The 22,728-nt window shown below is 43.3% G+C and overlaps 1 protein-coding gene across 1 annotated transcript in view; it reads left to right on the top strand.

The window, feature by feature from the left end:
- The window catches only part of LOC122809681 (zinc finger protein 888-like), a 209,694-nt gene that overhangs the window by 99,406 nt on the left and 87,560 nt on the right, over nt 1–22,728 (top strand). The window contains exon 2 of the mRNA XM_044081354.1: nt 10,351–10,477. Within this exon, the coding sequence (XP_043937289.1) occupies nt 10,351–10,477 (127 nt within the window). The remainder of the gene's footprint in view (nt 1–10,350; nt 10,478–22,728) is intronic.

The following is a 22,728-nucleotide window of genomic DNA, read 5'->3' as shown; positions in this document are numbered from 1 at the left end:
GGGGGCGCAGTTTGCAGGACAATGTCAGGAAGAAGGAACTGTCCTGGACCAGTACTCTTTCCCCCTGCTTTTTTAACCCCCGCTGTGTTTATCTCAGACATATGTTTGGGACTTGAGAATAGGATTAATCTCATTTGATGATGACATAAATGTAGGTGCAACAATGGAAGATGGGAAGGAGCTGTCTAGCAAAGACTTGGGAAAGGGTGAACAAGAGAGTTGAAACATGGCAGTCAGAATTCAGTGCAAACAGATGCAAAGTACTGCATTAAAGCCACGACCGTCCTGGTTAAGCATCTGGTTGGGTTTGTGTGTTCTGATTTTCCTAAGGGAGTGTATCATATAACTTGTTTGCAGTTAAAAGCATTCTCTAGAGTCTCCTTGATCCAACATTTCAACAACAGTTTTTTTTTTCTACCAAAGTAGTGTTGGGTAGTGTAGCATTGTCTATGTTCAGGCTTGTGTTTTGGGCCTAGTTGTTTGTTAGTAGAGGCTGTGTGTCTGAGCACATGTTACAGGCCATCATAGCTTAGCCAAAGCCAGTATAGCATTTCAGTGAGAGTGAATTGTTTGTGGTCATTGGCTGACTGGGGTTGCCTGGACTATGGCTTGGAGTAAGCACCTCATTGGTTCTTACAAGCTTCTTTTTTTTTTTTAAGTTGTTTCAGGTTTCAACTTTGTTACTTAAGAAGTTAACTTGAGTGTTTCTGCCATTTCGCACTGAGCTAATCGGAGGAAGTCTGCGGAAGGGGTCTGAGCCAACTAATCTGTGATATATGACATTAAGTATCCTGTGTTTTTTTTTTTGCTTGTTTCTGAGTTTATTTATAGCACGTTTATTGTCTGCATATACTTTGCTAGCTAGTTTCACAGTGTGTGAGGTATTAACTAGAAATTTTCTAAAATTGTTAAGCATCTGGTTGGGTTTGTCTGTTCTGATTTTTGTTAAATTCGATCTGGGACACTCCTCCCAGTCTAGTGTCATTGCCTCATTCTACCTAATCCAGGGAGAACATTTGAGAAGGCCAACCCAGTTCGCTTCTGTTCCTCCTTTCCCCTTTACAAAAAAAAAAAAAATTTTTTCTAAGCTTGTTTCCTGCTTTTCCTGTAAGTCGTCTAGTCCAGATACTGATTTGCTGTATCCAGGACTGTCTGTAAGCTTCTGGGTCCCTAAGCCTTTCTGTGTTGGAGGGAAGCCTTCTAGCTTAATTTTGTTTCTTAGAACTAGACAGTTTTCTAGTTTCAGCACTCAAATCTGTTTCTTTGAGCTCAGCACTTGTTCAGAACTCCTTGTAAGCACTAAATAAGCTACAAATTACTACAACACTCAAGTTTCCTCACTTGTCTAGAGGAAAACAGTTTTTAGTACTTAATAAATAAGCACTTATCCAGGCATGTCTAAGGGTCAGCTCCCGGTGTTTTTCTCCAGTCTACCTGATGAATCTGGGCATCTTGGGGCAATGCAGCAGTTGCCTCACATACACAGACAACACTCTCCTCCTACCACCCAGCACTACAACCTGTGAGAGATGCACTAATATAGCCAAACTGGAAGCAAAGCTCTCTTCACCCAAGACTGGACTAGACAGTCAAGAGGAGAAGGTAAACACTTGCACCACACCACACTCATCACATAGTCCCTCAAAACCTACACCACCAAAACACACATACAAACATAAAACACACACCTACATTTGCGGAGACTCTCAAAAAAAAAAATCTACCCAAGCAACAGGGACCTCCAAAGCAGAAGTGCAAGCAACCTCCACCCTCAACACAACCCAAATGACACACAGCCCACAAACTCAGTGTGCTACTCCACCACAGCCCATAAGGCATAAAAACGTACCCATCACTCTAGTCATAGGTGACTCTATAATCAGGCACACTGATGTTCCACTCACCAGGCTAAACAAGGAGAAAGTTACTGTCAGCTGCCAGTCAGGTGCCAGGATCCGCCTTATAATGCATGCACTCAGGTCACTCCACAACAAGTACAAATATGACTGTCATTGTCCATGTTGATCTGAATGATCTGAGATGTACCTCCCTGGACTACATGGAAAGCGATATGGAGGAGCTTGTCCGATCTTGTAGCCCAGGCAGGTATGACCCTAGCCCTGAGTAGCATCCTGCCATCATCCAGAATGATACCACAGTACAAAGACAAAATGATTGACTTCAACAATTGGCTAAGCTTCTGGTGTAATTCTAAGGGGAACCAGTATCTGTCTGCTTGAGATGACATGATCGACAAACCACGATGCTTTGGCAGAGATGGCCTGCACCTGTCGCCCTTGGGATTCCGGATACTGGTTAAGGTTCTTGCCACCCCTATAGTGCCTTTTTTAGGCAAGATTCAAATGATAAATTCATCACCTTTACAGGTGCAAGCAAGCAAAATCTGAGGGTAATGCTAGAAGTCTAAACCTCAAAATGCACTCACTTGAGGCACTCCTTAAAATGGAGAACAAAGACATCTGTGCAGTGACAGAGACCTGGTTCAAGGCTCCAGAGAGCATCCCTGCATTACCAGGCTATAATTCATACCACACCTTTCGACCACCTAACCTGGACCGAAGTACTAAAGGCAGAGGTGTGTCCATATTCATTAAGGATATCCACACCTCCAGGCTAGTTGCTCAGCATAATGCCTCCGCGATTATCCAAGTGCAACTAACTCTGGGCAATACCGCAATCCAAATTGTAGCTTGCTACAGATCCCCCACCATGCCCCAGGATTCCCACTCCTCATTTCTTGATACACTGGAAAATATTAGGGTACAACCTAACACCCTAATAATTGGCTATTTCAACTACCCCACCAATAAATTGTAAAACTACTCCTGTACCAACTCTTGTGCTCAACGTTTTCTGGAATTCATAAATTCCAACGCCTTGGGTCAACTTTTCCACACCCCCATCAGGGGCAGCAATATCCTAGACCTGGTCATTACTAACATGGGCAACCGGTGTTCCACACCAGAGGTCAGTTCCAAGGTCAGATATGACCACAAGCAAATCACCCTAGACATCCACATCCCACCCTCACCCCCCATTAGGGAAGCCACTGATAAAAAATTTCTCCAAAGCCAACTTCACACTTCTTAAGACAGAAGTGGCAAACTTCACGACACCCATGCTGACTGACAATAGAGGTATGACTGTTTAATCCTATACAGTTGCACTTTATATAAGCACTTACACGAGTGCATGGATTGTGCAATCCCTAACAGAACCAAGATGCTATCCTCCAAAAAAAAAAGGAAGCCAATCTGGTGGTCCCCTGCCATAAACCAACTCTACAACAGAAGAAAGAAACTGTTGCAAAAAAAGAGTAAAATCCCATGATTGGAGGAACTCCATGGTCAGCCTCCGTAAGAAGCTGAGATCCTTCATAAAATCTTCCAAAGCTAGTTACGAAAACAAAATCGCCACTGATTCTAAAGACAACCACAAACCATTCTATAGCTATGTCAAGAATCTCAATGGCAACACTCAGATCTGCTCTGAGTTAAAGCACAATGGCACTAAATATACAAAACCAACTGATATTACCAGCATCCTGGCAGATAGGTTCAGTGCTAACTCTACCACTCTCTCATCCTCTAAAGGGCCCATCACTGTACCGGAAGAATGCAAAGTTCCTGTAATCACAGCTGCTCAGGTAAAAAAACACACTCTTCAAAGCCAAGAACACAGCATCAATGGGACCTGACAGCATCCCAGGCTGCGTTCTACATGAACTACAAAATGAACTGGAACCCGAACCCCACCAAGTACCATGTTCAATAATAGCCTCACCTCAAGCTTTGTGCCCACTGAATGGCGCAAAGCAACTGTTATCTCACTCAACAAAGGAGGAGCCACCACGGACCCCGGGAACGACCACCCCATTAGCCTGACGAGCCTGGTCTGCAAGGCTATGGAACGTATCATCGTGGAACTTATAAACAATGACATTGGTAATCTCCAAACTCTGGACCCTACACAGTTCGGGTTTGTAAAAGGCAGATCATGTCTTCTAAACCTGTGGTCACCAAAGCCGTAGAAGAGGGTAAGGTGGTTCACAAAGCCTATCTAGATCTCGCCAAGGCTTTCGACACCATCCCCCACTCTGGAATTATAGATAAACTCACTAAACTAGGTATAAATCCCTATATCACAAGATGGGTTGCCAACTGGCTCACTGACGAAACCCACACTGTGAAAGTAGCAGACTCTAAATCTGACTTCAGACCAGTGACAAGTGGAGTACAGTAAGGTTTAGTCCTGGGTCCTCTCCTGTTAGTCTCTACTTCAGAGAAGTAGATACCAAACACAGAAGGTCTTTGGCTAACAAATTTTGCAGATGACTACAAACTAGGAGCCATAATCAAAACTCCTAACGATGTGGACATCCTACAAAAGGGCCTCACTGAGTCAGATGCCTGGTGTCAAAGCCATGGCCTCAAGCTCCGTGCCAAAAAGTGCATTGTCATCCCTTTTGGTAAAAGCTCTGTACCCACGAACTACCACGTAGGTCGTAGTCTACTTAACACCAAAAGTGTGATGAGACCTTGGGACACAGGTGGACAGTTTGATAAGCACATCACCACAATAGTCTGGGAAATCCTTCTACGTGGCACACCTCATCACAAAAGGTTTCTCATCCGGGAAAAAAAGAGGTCATTGTTCCTCTGTACTCATCCCTCATTAGACACATTATAGAGTACAATGCCCCTTTTGGTATGTACCTCACAAGACATCTACAACAACTGGAAAGGCCACAAAAATACCTCACAAAGAAGATTACCAGCCTCAAACAGATGCCCTACGCAGACAGTCTCAAAAAACTCCAGCTTTACTCTGTCTCATATCGCCTACTCAGAGGCGATCTCTGCCTTAATACAAGGCTATGTCAAACCCAGAGCTGTTGGACATGCTCCACTTAAAGAAATCCCAATCCCTCCGAGCTACATGCTCTAGGGACCTAAACCTTGTCACCGCAATAAACAGAACATGCTGGAGGGATAGATTCCTGTCCAGAGATTTCCCATACTCTGGAACAAACTACCTATCTATATCAAACAAAGCTCCTCATTAGCACTCTTCAAGAAATATCTTGATGATTGGATGGGAGATAGGAAATTCACCCCGGTAATCACTTCTGTGGCTCTGCTTGACAGGGGCACAGGAAAATAATTTTCCTGGGTGGCAAAAGCCAGGGTACCTTTTGGCTAGGCTTATGTAGGCCCTAGTGCCAATAGCCTAGTACCTACATATGAATTATTGGGTTTTGGTGTGGAACTGATGGTAGCAGAGATGGAAAAGGATATGGACTGTTGATAGCTAGATTGAACCGCCTGAAGTAAGAGTGGAAGGGCAATGGGAGCAACAAACATAATGCTGCAGTGTATCCTGGAGGGGTTGGGGTGGGTATAATGTATTCCAGAAGCAAAGGACTAATATGTCCACTTTATAGAGCCTTGGTCAGACAGTACCATAACTACCACATGCATTTCTGGAGCACTTATTGGGGAAAATACATCAAGCTGCTGGAAAGAATCCAGTGGAAAAGTGCCAGAAGGATCTATGGAATGGAGGGGAAGGAATATGACCATTGGTATTAGGACCTAGACCTCTCCTCACTTGAGACTAGGAGAGAGGGGGGTGTAATAGGTGCAAGGAATCATGTCAAGGAGATGTGAAGGGGTCATTCTCAACCAAAACGACAGAGGAAGAATAAAAGGGTACAGGTGGCGGACAGCAGGGGCCAACAACTCCCTCGATCTCTAGATGTATTTTTCACAGTCAGGGTAGTGGACTTATGGAATGGACTACCAAAATGGATAGCAGGAGGGGAATCCACAAAGGCATTCAGGAGGAGGAAGGGCAGGGAATAAAAGGGTAAGGGTTGGAGGCAATATAGAATGTTAAATGCATTTAAAAAAGGAGAGCAGACAGGCTGGTTGTCTCTTTTTCTTCCATTAAGTTAATATAACGTCAATAAAGTTGGGGTGTATAATACTGAAAATTAGTGAAGTTACATGTAGTGTTATATGAAGGCTAGGCTGTGGACGGTTTTTATGATTATCATTTTTACTCTGAAGGGTTTTTGTTTGATGTTTTTAGAAAGTGATAGGAGTAAGACTTTAGAAATTTTAGTTCACTTGTATACTTTATATGTGTTGGGTTGAGTTGCAATTTTACTAAGTGAATATTTTAGTTTTGAAGATTCTTATTGCATGATTATTTTTGCAGTCAGATGAGCAGTTCAGATGTAATCGTTTATCACCTTCTCGTGTTTCTTGAGCCTGTTTAACAAGTGATATGAAAGACCTACAGGATTTAAACTTTTTCCTTAAGAGTCTTTCTAACAGTCTAGCATATTCATTTGTTGAGAGAAAAGTGTTATATTTACACAAAAGTTACCAAGATACCAAAAGTGAGACTTTTGTTTTCTTTTTTTAGTGATATGTGAGATTTTGCAGATTTCTCTTTTTTCTCAAGAAATACAAAGGATTTTATTGCAGGTTGTTATACAAAATTACAACTCTGTTTAATGAATGCCCTGATATTTTAAAAAATAATTTCCATCTTAGTTTGCTTAGTGCAACTGCCCAAAGCTTGAGTAAAACAATCAAGACAGATGGTAGCCGTATACTGAGTCTGAGAAGTACCTTGGCAGAAAGTCATTAAGTGGGTTAGTGCAGTTCCCTCTTTACTACTTTTGCCTGATGTAAGTGGGAAGGCCTAGGTATTTACTTACATAGTATACTAAAATTAACAAGCAGGAAACCAGATGCCAAAAACAGTGGAAGGAGGAAAGGGACTAGAGGTCTGTGGCGCAGAGGGATAAAATCTGACCCAAGTGGTACCATTCATTATCAGCTCTACTTATTGGAGCTGTCAGGGATGGAAAAATGCTGAGGCATCTGCTTGTATGCCTTTTCCAGGGAGAGAGAGAGTGTGAGGCTGTAATGTGGGCATAGCTGCCGCAGGAGCCCTGCTGTTGATCCTGGACCCAAGATAACCAAGCCATACCAACTGATATTGCCAACAGGTTCAGTGTGAATTTTATCCCCCTTTCACCCCCTAAAGGGCCTATCACAATACCTGAGGAATGCTAAGTCCCTGTTATCACAGCTACACAGGTAAAAAGCGCACTATCCAAAGACAAGAATACAGATTCCATGGGACCTGATTAATATCCCTGACTGTGTTCTACATGAATTATAAAGTAAACTGGCACCACACCTGAGTACCCTGTTCAATCACAGTCTCATTTCAGGCTTTGTTCCTACTGAATGGCACATTGCTACGGTCATCCCACTCCACAAAGGGGGGACCGACTACAGACCCTGGGAACTACCACCCCATTAGTCTGACAAGTCAGATATGTAAGGCTATGGAGCACATCATCATGGACCTTATAAATAAGGACATAGAGAATCTCCAAACTCTGGACCCCACGCAGTTTGGGTTGTGAAAGGTAGATCATGCCTGCTCAACCTGATAGACTTCTTCGAGTCTGTCACCAGAGCTGTGGATGAGGGCAAAGTAGTTCACACAGCGTACCTAGATCTTGCCAATGCCTTCGACACCATCACTCAGGAATCGTAGATAGACTCACTAAACGGCGATACTGTAGTTGAGGGCGTCACCAGATGCGCAGTAGCAAGCCACACCCAAAACCCACCCCGTGATATGTCATTCATGAATATGCATTCCCTCCCAGTGTACAACCGAAGGAGAAAAAAATGCACTTGACGTTGTAATAGGACAGTAAGTATAACAGTGAACTGAAAGTAAATTACCAATATGGCATGAACCGACATTTAAACAAAAAAGAAACACTTTCTCGACCTTTGGGTATTTCAGTTTCTTAAGAGGACTGCCAACTGCTAAATTATGGATTTGATACAACGTAATAGCTTCTTATTTAAACTAAAGTGTTTCCGTTGTCACAGTGCTTTTAATAGTCAAACGGTCACCAAAATCTCATATTGACACTTTGAACGGTTATGTGCTGTCAGTACAGCACGCAATCGTGCAGAAGTGTAACTGCTTTTTCTTTCTTTTACTCAGTTGTGGGGTTAAGTCTTTAAGTATTACAGGGTGTTGCAGCATGACTGAACTTTGATATGCACATATTGTGTATAACGGCAAGTTTTAATCAACCTAAAATGTTAAAAAAAAAAAAAATATATAGAATTTATTGCCAGTTTGTCGAAAACACCAATATGCAGACCGGGTTGTCACTCATTTTGCGACACGCCCACTTCTACACGAAAGGAACTGGTGAGGCCCTCTACTACAATATCGCCCATTAAACTAGGCATAAATAAATGGCTCACTGATAGAACCCACACTGTGAAAGTAGCGGACTCCAAATCTGACTACCGACCAGTTACAAGTGGTGTCCCACAGGGCAAGCCAACACAAAGGGACTCTGGCTGACCAAGTTTGCAGATGATTGCAAACTGGGAGCCATTACTGATTCTACAGCTGATGTAGAAATTCTACAAAAAGGCCTCACTGACACCAATGACTGGTGACAGAGCCATGGCCTTAAGCTCAATGCCAGAAAGTGCATTGTCATTCCCTTTGGGAAAAATTTGGTCCCCATGAACTACCACATAGGTGGTAGTCCACTAAACACCGAAGTTGTGATAAGAGATCTGGGGATACAGGTTGACAGTAACTTCTCCTTTGATAACCACATTGCCATTGTAGTCAGAAGGTCCTTCTATGTGGCACATCTCATTACAAAAGGTTTCTCATCCAGGAAAAAAGAGGTCATAATCCCTACTCGTCCCTCATTAGACCTATTCTAGAATACAACGCCCCATTTGGTATGTACATCACTAGACACCTACAACAACTGGAAAGACCAGAAAAATACCTCGCCAAGAGGATCTTAGGCCTTAAGCACATGCTGTATATGGACAGACTAAAAAAAAAACTCCAGCTATACTCTGTCTCTCTTATCGCCTCCTTAGAGGTGATCTGTGCTTGACCTACAAAGCCATGTCTGACCCAGAGCTGCTAGATTTGCTACACCTAAAGAAATCCCAATTCCTCCATGCCACTAGCTCCAGTGACCTAAACCTCATTACCACAATAAACAGAACATGCTGGAGGGACAGGTTCCTAACCCAGAGACTTCCGAGTGGATGGGCAATAGTAAGTTCACCCCAGGGATCACTTCAGTGACCTTGCTTGACAGGGGCACTGGGAACTAACTTTGGGCGGCATGATGCCAGGGAATGTTCTTGGGCTAGGCTTATATAGGCTTCAGGGCTGTTAGCCTAGTGCACACCTATGTACCTATACTGGTCATCCAGGTGCATGATAAAAAAGGAACATGTCACCATGTAGGTGGAAGCATTCCTCATGCAGCAGCATTGCACACCCCCTGGAAGATGCAGCCCAGCACATCAGTGGGAGGAAGGGCTTGATTAGAAAACTCCAGCACCAAAGCAAAATAATGTCCCCAGCTTCTCTGCTCCTCTCCCATTTACAAAGGGTTTTCTGCTTTGGTAGCAGAGATTTTTCTCAGCTCAAGAGATATTTCGGAGTCAAATGGTGAAGGGGTAGCATCTGGGTACCCTTATGATACCAAGGAAGAAGCAAAGGATGAAGACTGAGGGTGTGAAATCAGCAAAATGCTGCCAAAAAATTCTGAAATTTGATTTATTAAGATTATGTATAAACCTGGGGAATATTGAAGTCTTCCAGACTGACTAGCATTGCTTTTTAAAATACATAAGCTAATTATGGAATTACTGCGTCAGTTGTGTTTTGAGAGGGATTATTTGAGGGTCTTTTTGTGAAACTGAGTTGTGATGACCATGTTTGTGCATTAAGAAGCCAAAGTGAGTATTTCAGATTTGGGTTTAAAGGAGCAAATTTACATTTCCATGATTGTTGCAAAGTCAGACATGTTTACTTTTGTAGTTTCTATAATCTGTTGCGAGTCTGAAAATAATTGTTGCAAATGATTTTGTTAATAATAGCTAGATGTGTAAAGTAGTTGATATATTTTAGCAGTAAACAAAACAAACAGAAGTTCATGTTTCTATCATTGTATGTGTGGTGTTTTCCATTGCTGCACTGAGCTTAACTAAGCTAGGTTATTTGTGGCCCTTGCCAAAGCCCACGTCTGGTCATGATTGGTAAAAAAAGAAACTATTCTTGGTAGACTCTGTATATAGCCCTGTTGGTAAACTGTGTACCTTCTCATCTTGCTGTACCTGTTACATTAGGGCTGGAACTGAGAGCCAAGACAGAACTGAGTGTTGTAATAGAATGGCGCTATGCATTAAGCCTGCTCTTAAAGAGATCCCATTTTTTATGTACTTTTAGGTACCGGAGACATTTGAAGATGTTGCGGTTGTTTTCACTGAGGAGGAGTGGAAGCTTTTAACGGTGCAGGAGAAGAAGCTGTATAGGGAAGTTATGGTTGACAACTATCTTAACATGACATCTTTAGGTAAGTAAGGAAGGTTAGTGTTTTTTTTAATCTTTTGGGAATTACAGTGTAGATTGCAAACACTTTGTGTGATTTATGCTTTTAAACCTACAGCACCACCTCCCACAAAGGTAATTGAGGTTTATAGCATGTCTGATGTAAGGTTTACTGGTGTCTAGGAATAGCTATGGACATAATTTTTTCTGTAATTCATCATATTACACAGTACAGTTCAGTACAGAAGAAGAAATTTGTGAGAATGAGTGTTGCATGTCCCTGTCATTTTCAGCGATTCCGTGCTGTGCATTTATATATGTGTACCTGTATGTTTGATTTGTGATGTAAAATATCTTGTACTTTAAGTATAGGTAATAATTTTCATATTGAGCAGAAAAGGTGCAAGTCACAAAGCAAATTCCCCAGTGCTACAGATATTTCATGCGTCATACAAACCAGACCCACCACATATTCCATTTATCTATTTTTTCTGTTCTTTGTTATAGCAGTACTTTCTGTTGAATTTAATTGGCTGTGTTAATTGTCTAACTGCTCACCGAGTAGAGCTTTAGGTAATTTGTATAGGATTTTACGAATGAAGTATCTTGTCATCTAGTCTCGGGTAATTTTTAATTCCTTTTATTTTTGTTTTGTATGTCATTTCATTTTTATGTATTTTAGTTGCATATAATAAGGGTCATGTTAGGATTTGTTAGTTTTACTGTTGCTTGTGTTTTTTTTTTTTTGTCAGCGCAGATGCTAGAAATTTGACTGTTTTAAGAGCATTGCCTGCTATGGATTAGGTAGTTAATTACATGCAGTCAGTTTAAATTTCCTAATTCTTATAACAGTTTTCATTCAAATACGAGTACATTTAATTTCTAAGGGACTGATTTAGGTGGGCAGCATTATTTTTTTGAGGGGTTACATTTTTAGTGTGCAAGCATTATTTTTTTGAGGGGTTACATTTTTAGTGTGCATTATGTGGCAAAGTGTCCCTGGGATTCAGTAAAGCCTACACTAAGTGTACACTGTTCTGAGTGAACAGACAACACATGCATAATTCACTCCTTCTTCCTTCTAATTTTAGTTTTCCTACTGATTTTCTTGCAGCTTTGAATATTGACAGGGATTCATATAGGTTGCCATAAACTGCATATTGCCCCCAGGATTCAGCAAGCTCTGCACAGCGTGCAGGAATATTGCAAGAGCTGCTGCAGGCAGTATGGCTGCCATGTGATCCAGGAATAAGCTCCTGGGATGTGCACACGCGCTCCTGCATTATTCCTGCATGGACAATTTCAAAATGATAAAAATTAACTTTTTTTTTTTTGGCCGTTTAAGCTCAGGGCATCGGTGTGCAAATGGGATCGGCCCGAAAATAATTAAAAAAAGCTGGAAATAAGCTTTTAAACCAAAATCATAATTTTGCCGTAATAGTCAGTGGCATGCATAACACAAGACCATAGAATAGTGGTTGCTAAGGGGGAAGGCTGTATCGGTTCTGTAACCATGCATTAGCAGTCGATCCTATGCAAATGAGGGCAATGATACTGAATCACAGATTTCCCTTCCGTGCTAGCTTGCACCCAACCGTATAGATGCAGTAAGACCACGGTGTAAGCCTAAGAGCTAGATGACTTCATAAGGGGGGGTGTCCTGTATGCTGTAAGCTTATTGGAGCTCTGTGGCCCGTATTTGCCCTTAGCTAAGGAAGGGGATGTGTCTGAAGCTGCCTAGCAGTCTTTACATTGTCTAAACAGGTGTGCGTGCAGCGCACCAGGTTTTAAACAAAGAAGAAAAAAAAACAGGAAATAGCAGCACCTTTCACATCTGAGCACTGGGTTTGCACGGCGCGCCTCAGGGTTTAAACAGGAAGGCAATGAGAAGGGAAAACAACAGTAGGAAGGTAATCGAGGAGAACTAGCATAGCTGGCAGGTGAAATGTATCAGAACCATCCAATTACACGGGTAGCAGCCCAGCCCAGCACACTACTGTAAACTATGCAAACACCTTTCCCTCTGTTTTTTTTCCCACAAACTCTACACCACCGATGTACACAAACTGGGAAATTTTACGTAACAAAAGCAACAAAATGATTGGGGCTGCTTTCACTCTCATAAATCAACATGTGGAAGAGGCGGAGTGTGGTGAGGATGACAATGCTGATGACCATCCCACAGTGAGGAGAAGGAGGAGAGTGTACAGACCCAGGGTAACCTACCAGGAGGTACATGAGCTGGCGATAGTGGAGCGCTGTAGGGTGGACAGGGACCTCCTACAGCAAATGTTGAGCTGTGCCGGCCACACCTCACACACAGAACCAACAGAGGGGAACCCATCCCAGTGGATACCAAGGTGTGTGTAGGCTTAAGAATACTAGCCACAGGTACCTTCCAAAGGCCAACTGGGGATATCATGGGGGTCTCGCAGACATCAGCATCCAGGGTACTCCACCAGTTCCAGGATGCCATGTCAGCACAGGCTGGTGAGCACATATATTTCCACAACACCCATGAGGCGTTGACCAGCAATATGCGACTCTTCCACCAGATAGCAGAATACCCTGAGGTAGTGGGTGCTATAGACTGCACGTACATAAACATCAAAGCACCACCCAGGGAGCAGGGTAGGGTCTACATAAACTGCAAGGGCTTCCCCTCCAACTGCCAGGTCATGTGCGATGCCCAGGGCATAACGAATGCATGTGCTGGCAGCCCTGGAAGCCATCACGCCTCCCACATCTGGCATAAGACGCAGCCACCTAGTGGGGGATGCTGGTTACGCATTGGAGCTGTAGCTGGTGACGCCCATCAGAAATGCGCACACACCCGAACAAGAACTCCATAATGAGGCACACAGACCAGAATCAAAATACAGTGTGTGTTTGGGATGCTCAAGTCACAGTTCTGGTGCGTGGACATATCCGGTGGGGCCTTTCAGTACTCTCCAGCTACATGTACCCAAATTGTCATTGTATGTGCCATGCTACACAATATGATCCTGCAGGAACAGTATGGGGCAGGGCCACACAGCCCCCCACCATTGCCAAGGCCAGCACAGGCACAGAGTGACTTGGAGGAGGAACAACCTGAGCCTGTTTTGTAGGCAGAAGGAGACATTCCCAGACTGCCCAGGCTTTGCCAAAGAGGCAATGCGTAGCGCATACACTGACACTGTAGGAACCGAGGGAATGACACCCCTGTCTGACTCCCACATAAGTAAAAGGAATACCAAACATGACTACCTGTGCTTAACCATGTATAGGGAGTGTACTATGTGCATCCGACCATAGTCAGCCCTCCAGCACTATCCTCAATACTGGCGCAGCCACAAGTCACTCTCAATATCAATTGCTAAATGGAGTAGTATGTTCTGCTACTTGTATCTATGGTACGGATGTGAGCATTTAAGGAAATCGGATGGCTGAATGAGGTGGCAGCAGATAGTAGACACCTATATGGGCAGCACGAAATCCATAATAAATACTGGTGTCAGCATAGGAGGCAGTACTAGACAAGGTGACAAATCCCACTGCAGGACATGTGGTGGGTCAAATGTGTGTCAATAGGAAGAACACATACATGTCAGTGAGGCTCACATTCCCAACAACAGTCTCAGCCAGCAGGACAGTTGTAGATGACCACAAAGAGAGGCTGTGCTAAGGCTGATGGCAATGGAGAACAAACCCCCTCCAGACCTACACAGACAGACTACAACAGTTCAGGCAGTGGGATGTTCGTTCTGAAGGGTAAGAAGTCTGAAACTGAAATGTAGGTCAGTAAAACCTAAGATCTGTACTACACTGATATGCCTCTAGTCTGCATGATGGGTCAGAATACAGAATGAAATGGAAGCCAACAGAGTACCTGAAATACCAGTACAGTCATAGCAAATGTTTACAGTTGTCAGGTGTGCCCCCCCCCCCAATCCTGTGTAGAAATGTAGTAACATGTACGTGTGGGTATAATAGTGGAGCATAGATTACCTGAGCTGGCCAAATTAGCAGGATAGATTGTTACAAGTGTAAAATGTACAGGGCTCTGTGTGTTGGGTTGTTGTGTGTTGTATATTGTGTGAAAGCGGTCAGCATGTAGGCATGGAGGGTTGTGCCGTGGTGGCCAATGGCCAGTACTGCTGATGACAGGGACAAGTTCTAACAACTCCAGTGCCAAACGCAATGCATCCCAGCAAGACCCCCAGTCCAGCAGAAATCCATACTAATTGTTTGAATGTAATATCTGTCACCATCTGTAAGATGGACATGGCATGAATGTGGGCCCAGACATACACACACTACACAGGTGGAAGTAGCCTAGGCAGAGTGTATAAAATGTGTCAAATGGACACACCTTTAAAATTGTACATACAGGTTAGCAGCACATTAGTTGTCAGTGTAGTATGGAATACTGATTGTAGTTTGGCCAAACACTGGCAGACCACAAAAGGCACAGTTATGAAGTAGCGAGAAACCGCTGATGTCCCCGCACAAGCCAGCATAAGGGGAATGCCCCACGTATATATTTGAATCAGCTGCAAGTAGCTTCCATAGCACACCTGCACTCAGCTCATCTCACCATCAGCCACAGGTACCTCACAGGTCATATCCCTACTGTTGGGAATGAGTACAATATGACCCCCACTTCTGTATGGGAATACCCAAAGAATGCAGCATGCTGAAAGGGTGTCTCATGCAGATGTGTCCCTAGCTGAAAGCAGCACCCTGCCATCATCTACACCAATGGATTAATAAGGACAGAAACTATTGCCATTAACACCTTGCACACCCACCCTGTCACCCCAGGGGAATACAGTGGCTTGCAGCCTGGGACTGTAGGAATGACAGAATGCACTGGCCTGCTACAGGTGGCCTGCATCACTAACAAATGCCCTACAGTCTTCTGTCAAAGGCCTGGGTCTCGCCTGTACTGCCAATGCATGTTATCTCATGGAGTCCCAAATAACGACAAAACACAGTGCTCAGAACACGAATGCAAGGCCATGTCGACAAATCCCAGTAGCATGTCCACCATGTTCTACTGCATGAACTGTGGAGCAACCCCTAAATACTGCTGGGATGAAGTGATAACTATAGGGATACTTGCCAGATATTGCTTGCATAATGTTAGGAAGAGGATAGAATAATGGGGGTGGGGGGGTAGAAGCACGGACGCCATGGAGTGTATGAAGTCTGAAACTGTGATGTGTGCCCATACTATCCCTGCCTGCAATCACAGGACTGGTTGGCTACAAACCTGCTGGTAAACCATGATGTGAAGGGGTAATGACCAGATATGAGCCCTGCCTCTGGGTAACCTGTGTGAATCTGTACAGCTGAGAGGTATGGCCACAGCAGGATATGGCCATCCTGTCATGTTGATAGATGTACAAGCATGGGATCCTCAGCCACCACAGTACCAAGGTGCTGGATCATTTACACACCCATCAGCAAGTGTCTGCAGCTCTCCCTCCAGAATGGCATGACTGTGCAAGAATGTAGGCTGCAGATCACAATACTGGACACTGCTTCATTCATCTTGTATTCCCCAGGAAATTACTGTGAGCAAATGCGTATATCTGTCAGTAGCTGATGATATAGTACATCACAGTGTAAAACAGTACATATGTCTGAATTTCTCTACTAACACCAAAACCATGTAGCAGAAGCAGCACAGGCACAATTAGTTACAGTATCTCAATATCCTTTGCCCATTGTGACCCCATATTGTTAACCTATCTACAGATATCCTGCAGAAACAGGTTGCTAGCTGTAGGTGTAGAACACAAATGCCTGCACTGGGAGTACAACCTACCTGGAATGGATTCACACATTCAATACAGCAGGTCATACTGGGCATGCTCCCACACTTAAGCGCATGTCTGGCAACAACAGTGGACTAGACATATCTGTCAGTCACAGATGTCTGTGTACACACTCACTTTGCTCACCAGTCATGCTTTACATACACACAACATAGATGTGGAGAAGAGAGAGACAGACATTGACAAAGTGCTTGCAGTCATGAGGCCTGTCCCACCCAGAACACATCAGTTGGCCAATATGACATGATGTGCCAATGTCTATCACTGTCGGCATTTTGCTTCTGGTAGCCCTCAGCACTATAGTGTCTGTAGTGCTTGTGATAACTGTGTAACATGACAGTGCAAGTCATTATTCACCTAGCAGTTGTATACACAGTCCTGTCAAATGTAAAGTTGTGTGCGTCTGTGTGTGTTTTTCTAGAGGAATGGTTTATTGCCCATTCACACACACTGCACTCCCCGTTGCCCTTGTTTAGCTAGCCTGCTGATGTCAGTCACCTTGAAATACCACCTTGGACAAGATTCAGCTCTATAAGCTCTGTGGTGTGTGCAGTAACTGCATAATGCTATAGTGTGATGTACTAGCTGGGTAGGAGGTCTAATCCCAGACATGGCAACTGTGAAATTGTGTGTTTGTGTAGGGATTGGTGCTTTTGAGGCCATTCACAGTCACTACACCTCCCATTGCCCTACTTTAGGAAGGCTGCTGATGTCATTCACTTTGAAATACACCTTTGCAGAAGGGTTATCCCTATAAGCTTTGTGGTGTGTACTAGAACTGTGTAATGGTATAGTGTGATATACTAGTTAGGTAGGAGTTCTAATCCCAGACATGGCAACTGTGAAATTGTGTGTTTGTGTAGGGATTGGTGCTTTTGAGGCCATTCACAGTCACTACACCTTCCATTGCCCTACTTTAGCAAGGCTGCTGATGTCATCTACCTTGAAATATACCTTTGGTGAATGGCTAGCCCAAGAAGCTCTGTGGTGCTTGCCATAGATGCAGAACAATGTAATAGCAGTAACTACACAGCTGTGGGTTTGAATCCCATCTGTAGCAAGTGTTTGTGTGTGAACCTCAGTTTTTTTCCCTATTTACAGCCAGTACACATCTCAGAGCCTGACTTTAGCAGTCCTGCAGATATCACCCACCTTACAAGTATCTGTTGTGAAGCCTATACCATGTCAGTGGAGCATGTGGTAAATGTTTAACATAATGGTCCGTAAAGGATGTTAGAGATTTGAACCTCACCCCTGGCAAATATAAATGTGTGATTAAGGTGGAATTATTTTTGGGATCTCTCACCCACTGCATCACCCAGTGCTGGTATTTACAAGGGTTGGTGAAGTTCCTTACCTTAGAAGTACCTTGGGACAACATCCATCCAATAAGCTCTGTGGCGCATGCGATAAATGTGGTACACTGTAGTGGCAAAACATAGCTAGGTAGGGGGTTGAATCTCAGTACGGGCAAGTATGTGTGTTTGTCAGTATCCTGTGTGGAAGTTGCTGTGATTGTATAATGACAGGATTCATTGTGGGGTGGGTTTTGCTAAATTCTTATATTGAGGACCTACTATATGTCACAATGTCCACCTTACAAGGACAACAGATGTCAAACAACAGAGAGGCTGGTGTAGACAATCCATAGCCCTACATGTGACACTGTGGATCGGTGAACAATATAGGCACCCCTTGTATTACCCAGAGAACACTCTCCACGAATGTCTCATACACAAACACACTTGGCTAGGCAACAACCACTATATTGGTAGTTCCATGCATATTGCTCACAGATAGTAACCATGGTGTGATTGCAGTGGACTAATATGCCTGTTCACCACAACACTGCCACTGACATCAGAATGTACTGTGTGTAACATCTCCTGACTTGAGTGTGTTTTCCAGAAAGTAAAAGGACAACGCACCCCTGTTCCATCCCTACAATAGGCAAATAATTGCTTACAGTGATCCATGTTCCCCACTGGATGCCTGGAACAACTGTACAGTCTGCAAATATAACCCACAAAGGGAATACCATGCTTTATACACATGCCCTGTATGGACAGATGCCACTAACTCCACTGAATACCTGTCATACTATCAATGTAGGTGCAGGCATGACCTCAGTTCCATAGTCAGTTCCCACCACATGAGGTCAGGAATGCCACATCCGATGATAACAATCTGTCCACACAACATGCTCCAGAGACCCCAGGTATACTTCCACACGTCACAGAACATGCATGTGGGACACGTGCACAACCAAGACACTGTCCATGTTATGTAATATAGATCACATACATGGCAAGTATTGCACAGCACTGGCCACCCACAATAGCAACCCAGATGAGTGTATGGTGAATACAATACCCACCTGTCTGGGCCAATCCAGGGACTACATCCCCTGAGCCACACTGGAGACCATTGTCATGTGGCCTGATCCTAAGGTATACCATTTGCCTAGCCTTGTACAGCCTTCTAGCACAGTCTCCTACTACACACCTGTGAAGCAATGAATCCATGCATTTCAGTACTGGCAAGTGTGTGCGTGTGTGTAGAGATTAATGATTATGAAGCCATTCACACTCACTACACCTCCCATTGCCCTACTGTAGCATGCCTTCTGATGTCAGTCACCTTGAAATAACCCTTTGGCCATATATCAGCCTGATAAGTTCTGTGGCGCCTGTGATACTTGCGTAATACTCTAGTGTAGTAAGCTAGTTAGTTAGGAGTTCTAATCCTGAGCCTGCCAACTGTGATAATGTGTCCGAGTCCCTGAGAGTGTGATTGTGTCTCCTTGACACCTGCTTTTGTGGACAGCCACATGTACTACACTTCCCTTATCCCTCCTCCCTCCTTTATCACTATTGCTGATGTCACTCACCTTCAAAGATACCTTTGGACAGTTTTCCAACATGTAAGCTCCATGGCGTGTACAGTAACTTCATAACAATGTAATAGCAATATGTAGTCGGGTGGGGGTTTGAAACCCAGTACTGGTAAGTTTGTGTGTATTATCAGTGTCCTGTGTGGGTGTTTGGATGATTGTGTAATGACAGGGTCCATTGCAGTGTGGGTTTTGCCACATCATCATATTGAGGAGCTTCATGCCCCATTGTCAACATTACAAGGCCAACATTTTCCAAACATTGTAGAGATTCTAGTCAACAGTCCTCAGCCAGAAATGTGTACAGCCGTGTGCAATTACCATGTGACAGTATGGATTAATACACAATATAAGCAACTGTCATAATGCCCAGATACCACTCTCCACCCGTGGATCATACACAAACATGCTTAGCTCTTACTCTCCTCCTCCCTTCCTTTCTTTCTTTCTCTCTCTCTCTCTCTCCCTCTCTGGTGGATGTGAAAAAGTACAACTGCTTTGCTTAGGCAGCAGCTTGTGTTTTGTAAGTGATGCTCCTGATCACCTCATGGCATGTGCACGAATAGCAGTCCCCCACTACCTTATTGCATGTGGAACAGCTGTGGTATCATTCTTGTAGCCAATTGCATCTTGTATCAGAGGCACATGGAATATATGCAAGTGATCCTTATGAACATCCGGTGTTTCAGCTAATTGGCTATTCTGAATGCCCATGACTTGTTTTGTCATTTTAATGGACAATTTCAGGCCATGAAAGCCAAGCCCCACTGAAATTGTCCATTAAAATGACTAAACAAGTCATGGGCATTCAGAATCGCCTATTAGCTGAAACACTGGATATTCATAAGGATCATTTGTATATATCCCATGTGCGTCTGATGCAAGAGGTTTGGGAGGTCACTCAGTGGAAGTTCTAGCTTTGCTGGAGTTTTCATTTTGTTTTTACTGATTGGTTTTTCAGTGACCTTCTCATTCATTGTTCTAGCCAATTGCATGGGAGCACACTCCTATAACTAAGCACTTCATGTGGGTGTTGGCCCTTTTCATTCACTGTGAGCAGGACTTCATGTGGGTGTTTGACAAACAGCATCACAGAGGGTAGTTGGATATACCTCTTACAACATACACTGTGGAGACAGGCCAACAAACAGGAGGGCGATGTTCCAGACATGAGGACAGAATGTAAGTATTGCTCTTCTACATTTGAAGTAATGTTGGTTTAACAGGGTTTGTGTGGATATGGCTGTTCGACATGATTTAGTATCTGTCACGACAGTGTTATGTGGTTGGGGAAACTCTCACCTGTAGGGCTATCTGCAGACTGGCCAGTGTTTGGAGTCTTAGATATGTTACTCACACATTTCCTATCTTTAGAAATGCAGTAGCATACTCTGAGGATTGCAGTCAGTACATTGTGACAGCCATGTGAGTTACTGACTTCATATCCCTCAGTATACATATTTCACAACAAACCCTGTTACACCAGTAAATGTATGTGTTTATCACAGCATCATGTCAATAATTGGCCCTGTTAGTGCCTCCAGCCACAACTCTTTCAACCTTTTTACATATGTCATGCAGTAAGAGGTGCATATTTTCAGTACATCATTATTTACTGACATCCTTACTAATAACAAGCCAGTTAGATATCAGACTGCTAGACATGTTATGTATAGGCCTTATATTTGAGGACAAAACCTGGGCATTCTGTTGTAGTGTGTACAGTAGTAAGGTATGTGTACTTATGGTGATTGTCGACAGTGTGTGTAATGTGAATATGTACCTTGGCATGTGTACAGACTGTGGTAGATGTCTTTGTTTTTGGTCCTGTTCTATGTGATGTTGCATGCTGCTGCAGTGTATGGTACCCTATCGGCTTACATGTTTGTAGGGCCAGACCGACACATGTCCCATACCACAGTCAGGCATCGGAATACACTGTATGTAGGGTTAGTGTGTGAGTGGCGCATATGAGGATGGTGGTGGTCACACAGTCCATATACTGTAATAAGTATGCTTACCATATGTAATTGTGGCTATGTTCAGATTGGTTGTGGGTATGCACTTTCACACAGATGTCTGTTACTCCGTGTTATTACATGCTTGTAGAGCCTGCTATATTTGCAGGTACATGTGTAATATCCCATAAGAAATGTAGGCCAGTGTTGTGGCAGTCTGTTTTGTAACATGCTTAGCAGCTCCGTGTACTTACCCAGTGTAATGTTATGTCCAGATATTTGTCAGATGTACTGTTGCCGGGCCACCATAACTGTTGTGTATTTCTGACAAAGCAGTGAGATGCTGTACAGATGTATGTCACTAACTAGTGGGTAGTATGTGGGCTTGTGACCTCTGCTTCTCCAGTTATTATGTGTCGGGACAGACAGGAGTGTATGAATGCATAAACTGTGTGAGCTTATCTATTCCAGTATTTCTGTGATATCCTCATTTACATGGCTCTAAACATCCACTTTGTCAGGCTTGGTCCACATATTTTGAACTAAGCGGTGCTGTGTATACCTCTGGACTGACCAATGTGTGTCACTGTCCACATTTATTGGTCATATCTCTGCTGTATTCCACAGGATCATTACTGTGATTTTGTGTGGTAGTGCACTATGATGATCTTATGTCTGTCAGTAACTGATGGCGTACATCTCAGTATCAGCTGTGACTTCCCACACATGTCTCTTAAGACAACCCCTGTTACAGTAGCAAGTCTACATTTATACCTGCAATACTTACATGACATCCCCTTGCACTAAGAGTTTGAGACTGTTGGTGTTGAGGTATGACTTCACTACATGTTATGGACATATGTTATGTATATATGTGTGTGTTTGTATACATACATACATGGGTCTACTTGATATGATCGACATTTCACAATGTCGAAGTTCATATGGCCGAGACCATATGATCGACATTTGAAATGTTGAACATACAAGCAGACAAAATAAAAAAAAAACTAACTTTAACGATGCTAGCGGGGGGGTACACCCCCTGCATGCCCCCCCTGTAACTTTAATGTACCAACTCCGAGATCGCACTACAGTGCGGAAATGGAAATCTTTCTATTCCACACTGTACAGAGATGCCAGTTCCCCATGGTCGACATTTCAAATGTCGATCATATGGTCTCATGTATATAAATATGTATATGTATATATATATATATATATATATATATATATATATATATATGTGTGTGTGTGTATATATATGTGTGTGTGTGTGTGTGTGTGTGTGTATATATGTGTGTGCAAACATGACTGCTTCATATACCTTCCCAAATGTTTCACACTGTATTTATCTGATATGTGTATATTTAGATGCAACAACATACTTGATTCAACACTAATACCACTAAGAAGTACTACACAATTGTATAAGTCAAAGCAGTTGTTCACTACTATTCAGTATTTGCACTGACAGCTGTAGTGGAAAAAAAAACAAACTTCTTCACAGCTGTGATGGCTTAGTGGTTAAGTGCTATGACACTAGTGTGCAGGGTCCTGGGTTCAAGACCTGCAAGGGCTGTTTATTTTGTTGCTAGGC

This window comes from Protopterus annectens, chromosome 8.part0 (genome assembly GCF_019279795.1).
Source record: "Protopterus annectens isolate FY-2018-M chromosome 8.part0, PAN1.0, whole genome shotgun sequence".
In the NCBI taxonomy this organism is placed as follows: domain Eukaryota; kingdom Metazoa; phylum Chordata; order Ceratodontiformes; family Protopteridae; genus Protopterus; species Protopterus annectens.
Note: the sequence above shows the minus strand (reverse complement) of the source record. Positions and strands in the feature narration are given on the sequence as shown.